The following is a 4,562-nucleotide window of genomic DNA, read 5'->3' as shown; positions in this document are numbered from 1 at the left end:
TCGCTTGACTTTTTTTTATGTTCAATCGTTTATCACATTATTTGTTTTGTTATTTGTTTTGTGTTCAGATTTCACATTTAAATCAAAACATGTTATTAAAGTCACACTATTGCCCCTTTTTGAGGTATGGTTTTATAAGCAACCTTGTGCTGTCTTTGAAATTATTTTGATAAGATGTGACCATGTGATAGACAGACTAACCCAGTAGCCATCTAGGCTGTGTGCACTGTATAGTTCTGTGGTACGAGGGTCCTATGAAGGTTTTAACAAATAATTTAGTTGTATTTCATTCCTGAGTTGTTCTATTTTAAGATGTCGTCTACAAAAACTGTTTCCTTCACTTGCAGGTTCCATCTCTCCTTCACACGTAGAGCCATGAGGTTGATTTTATTGCTGGCTCTCTGTTCGACGGTCGCTCTCAGTACAAGACATCACACTACGAAGTGGCAGTGTTCTGTAACTGCGCTCAACACTTCTGTGCATGTGGATTGCTCTGACAGAAATTTAAAAGACATCCCTGAAAAACTCCCTTGGAATGTAACAGAACTCAACCTTTCTGGAAATCAGATCAAATATGTGGCGGCAGTACCTCTCAGACATCTATTAAATTTAACTGTTATTGATTTAAATAGCAACTTTATTGAATACTTTGATAATAAGGAGCCTCCATTTTTACACTGTGAAGGTTTAAAAACACTGCTTTTTGACCATAACAAACTTTCTAAAGTGCCGAGACAACTGCCTGACAGACTATCTAATCTGAGTTTGGCATCAAATCAAATCAACTCTGTTAAGTCAGAAGACTTTGCAAACCTTTCACTCATCGAATCCATCAACCTTGACAACAACTGTTATTTCCATAGCAGCTGTAACGGATCCTTGATGATTGAAAATGGGACTTTTTCTAATCTCAACCACCTGACCAACCTCTCCTTGACTATGAACCGATTACAAAAAGTCCCCCAGTACTTGCCAGAGTCCTTAATGTCTCTAAAACTACTTCTAAATACGATTGCACACATAAACAAATCGGATTTCAGCGGTTTGACTTCACTGCGGTTTCTTGACCTGTCTGGTAACTGCCCCTTTTGCCCTAACGCCCCTTTCCCCTGTAAGCCCTGTGGAGACAACGGCTTGGTCATCCACCCCCAGGCTTTTGCTCATCTGGCCCAGCTTGAGGAACTGCGTCTGTCTGGGAACTCTCTGCAGACGGTGAACTCCGCCTGGTTTCGGAACCTCACTCACTTGCAGTACTTGTTCCTCTCCTTCAACTTCCTCATCACCGAGATCCAGACCGGAAGTTTTCTCTCCATGCTACCACACGTCGAAGTCATTGACCTGTCCTACAACAATCTCAACAAGGCTCTCTTTCCACGGTTAAATATTTCGCAACATTTTGCAAACATGACATCGCTGAGGGCCTTGCACCTTCAAGGCTATTACTTCTCAAAGCTTCTCAGCGACGACCTGAAACCCCTTTACAACTTACGAAATCTTACTGTGCTGAATATGGGAGTCAATTTCCTCCAGAAGATAGATTTCTCCTTTTTGAAACTGTTTTATAACTTGTCTGTTTTCACATTAGTTGAAAATCAACTAACAAATCTTCTTCTGACACCAGAGTCGAGTTGTTGTCTCACTTGCGGAAAAGTCGGGGCATCTGGACATAGCGATCTACCAATCCTCTTCAGGCCATACATTCATCGCGATGAGGACTACCGGTTTTATCCCCCAGCGATCAAGCCGGAGTGTGTCAATGCTGGCAATGTGCTGGACCTCAGCCGGAACTTAATCTTTAATATAAATCCAAAGTTGTTCAGCAACACGGAAAACATTGCCTGTCTCAATCTCTCTTCAAACTCCATAGGGGAGACTTTAAATGGCTCTGAGTTCAGACTTTTTCCAAAACTGAAATATCTGGATTTGTCTCGCAACAGGCTTTACCTGTCATCAGATCAGGCCTTCACTGAATTACCATACCTGGAGATCTTAGATTTAAACCACAACAAACACTACTTCCAGGTGGTTGGGTTAAACCACAGTTTAGCATTCACCCGATATCTAAAGTCGCTAAAAGTCCTTTACTTAAATTGGAATGAGATTAGCTCACTGACAGAGCCTCACATGCATAGCTCATCTCTGCAGAAGTTGTACTTTGCAGGGAATCAACTGGACATGATGTGGCGCAACAGCCAAGGTTTCAACTTATTCAAAAACCTTACGAATTTACAAACTCTTGATCTTTCCTTGAATGGTCTGAAAAGCATTCCTAACAGTGTGTATGAGAACTTGCCGGACACTTTAACATATCTACGCCTGAATCAGAATAGACTGTCGTCCTTCAATTGGACTGTGCTGAGTTGCCTACCTCGGCTTCAAGAACTGCATCTAAGCAAAAACGAGCTGGATCACGTGACCGCAAGTCTCTCCTCACTGACTCGCCAGCTGAAGGTGTTGGATCTGAGCCACAACAGGATAGCACAGCTCTCTGGGTTATTGCTCTCGGCCACTCTGAGTTTGAGGATTCTGGATCTCAGTCATAATAGTCTGACCACCCTCAATGCGACCACTTTCCAGACGGGTCAGCCTGACTCTCTCCAAACGCTTCGATTGGAGTATAACCCCTTCCGCTGCACGTGCGACCTTCTGGACTTCATCCTGTGGATTCGCTACAGCCCTGTATCACTGCCCAACCTGGTGACCAAAGTGCAGTGTAACCTCCCAGAGTCCAAGAGAGGCAGATCTATCATGCTATCTGACATTGACATCTGCCTGAATGATGACCTCGCTCAAATCCTCTATGCCGCCACTTCCTCTGTAGTGATCTTAGTACTGTCCATCGCTGTTTGCGCTCACCTCTTTTATTGGGATGTGTCGTACATCTTCAGCTTCTTGAGAGCGAAAGTGAAAAGTCAACGGCCAAACTCTGCCCAGTACATGTACAACGCTTTCATCATGTACGACACCAGTGACCCACTTGCCTCTGATTGGGTGCTGCACCACCTGCGGGTTGAGCTGGAAGAGTGTGGCGGCGAGAAGGCCCGCCCTCTCTGCCTGGAGGAGCGGGATTGGATACCCGGCATGCCCGTCCTGGACAACCTCTCGCAGAGTGTGCGTCTGAGCAGGAAAACGGTCTTTGTGCTGACCGAAAGCTTCCTGGGCAGCAGCCTGTTCAAGATGGCGGTCTTCCTGGCCCACCAGCGGCTCCTGGAGGAAGGGGTGGACGTGATGGTGCTGCTGCAGCTGCAGCCGGTGCTGCGGAGGTCCCGCATCCTCGGCCTGCGCCGCTGCCTGAGACAGAGCAGCGTGCTCGAGTGGCCGGCCAACCCTGCCGCCCACAGCTGGTTCTGGCAGCAGCTCCGCAGTGCCGTGCTCACCGAAAGGCCGGCCAAACACAGCAGCCTGCACAGGAGGTACTTCTCTGGACGCTAGAGAGCCTCAGGGACCGAGGGGACTACACACGAGAGACCGAGAGACCGGCCAAACACAGCAGCCACTAGAGCGCTCCGAGGACCGAGGGGAATTTAGGTTCTGGGTCTGACATCACAGTGTTCCTGTTTCATCAGCCCACACACAGCAGATTGCATGATAAGCACTTACAGGATGCTAGAGCATCTCAGAGAAAGGGGTCACCTCAGAGAGACAGTCACCTCAAAGAGATGATCACCTGACACCATGTCTCACCTGTACCTGTTTCATCAGCCAACACACAGCAGGAAAAGCAGGATATACTTCTCCAGTCACAAAATTCCTCCGAGAGCTGCTGACTGTGACCCACTAGAACAGTCACATCACCACCAGTGGACCGAAGGACTGCGATGGCAAGAACACCAGGTGATTCTATGTGATTCATCTTAAAGAGTCATTCACACCAAGAATGATGACTATAACAATCAAGGCGCACTTGTATAATTAATCCTTACTAGATAGATAGATAGATAGGTGTGCTGTGTAGACATTTCATCTGACATTTTGTGTATTTATTTTGTGTTTTTAAATGAGAATTCCGGTATGATATAAAAGTGTCACTGGTAGTTTATTTACAAGACGATTTATACAGACAGTACCTTCAGGAGGTTTACCGTTCGCCGCCATCTTGAATTTAGTCACGATAAGTCAAGCGGATAAGGGATCAGATTCCAAAAAATAATTAAGTGGAAATGCATGGATTCCAGTTGCTTCCAGTAGCAGCAACTGGAATCCATGCATTTCCACGGAATTATTTTTGAAATATGGTGTAAATGGTGTAAAACAGTGATTTATTTGCATGGCTAGGCCGATGCCTGAGGCACCCCCATCGAAAAACTGTTGGTAGCATCGGCTAACTAGCGCCAGATTTCCAAGTGCAGGGGACAAGCCGAGATGAGCTATGATGCATACGTTCACACTCGGTATCATGTTTCAACACACTTTAGGTCAATATCACACTGGAATTCTCCTTTAATTGATTATATTTTATGTATCACTAACTGGTATTCACGTTATATTTAACATAATTTATACATTACAAGATGCATTCCTGGTCATTGAATTAGAATCCCAGATTGAATATATCTCTGTTC

At 45.4% G+C, this 4,562-nt stretch overlaps 1 protein-coding gene across 2 annotated transcripts in view; it reads left to right on the top strand.

Annotated features, from left to right (window-relative positions):
* The first annotated feature begins 353 nt into the window (after positions 1 to 353).
* Positions 354 to 4,562, top strand: part of tlr8b (toll-like receptor 8b) — a 110,534-nt gene continuing 106,325 nt past the window's right edge. Inside the window, exon 1 of one of the 2 annotated variants that reach the window (XR_012986775.1) lies at positions 354 to 3,942. Coding sequence is in view for 1 of the 2 variants with exons in the window: in XM_076284003.1 (XP_076140118.1) it covers positions 376 to 3,432 (3,057 nt within the window). In the remaining variant the exon portion in view is untranslated. The other variant, XM_076284003.1, reaches the window with a different exon arrangement.

The sequence above is a fragment of the Alosa pseudoharengus genome, unplaced genomic scaffold (genome assembly GCF_046254945.1).
Source record: "Alosa pseudoharengus isolate Yale_2024_CS ecotype anadromous, Long Island Sound unplaced genomic scaffold, YU_APseudo_1.1 YU_APseudo_1.1_scf_14, whole genome shotgun sequence".
In the NCBI taxonomy this organism is placed as follows: Eukaryota; Metazoa; Chordata; class Actinopteri; order Clupeiformes; family Clupeidae; genus Alosa; species Alosa pseudoharengus.
The sequence above is the reverse complement of the archived record's forward strand: the minus strand, read 5'-3'. Positions and strand labels throughout refer to the sequence as shown.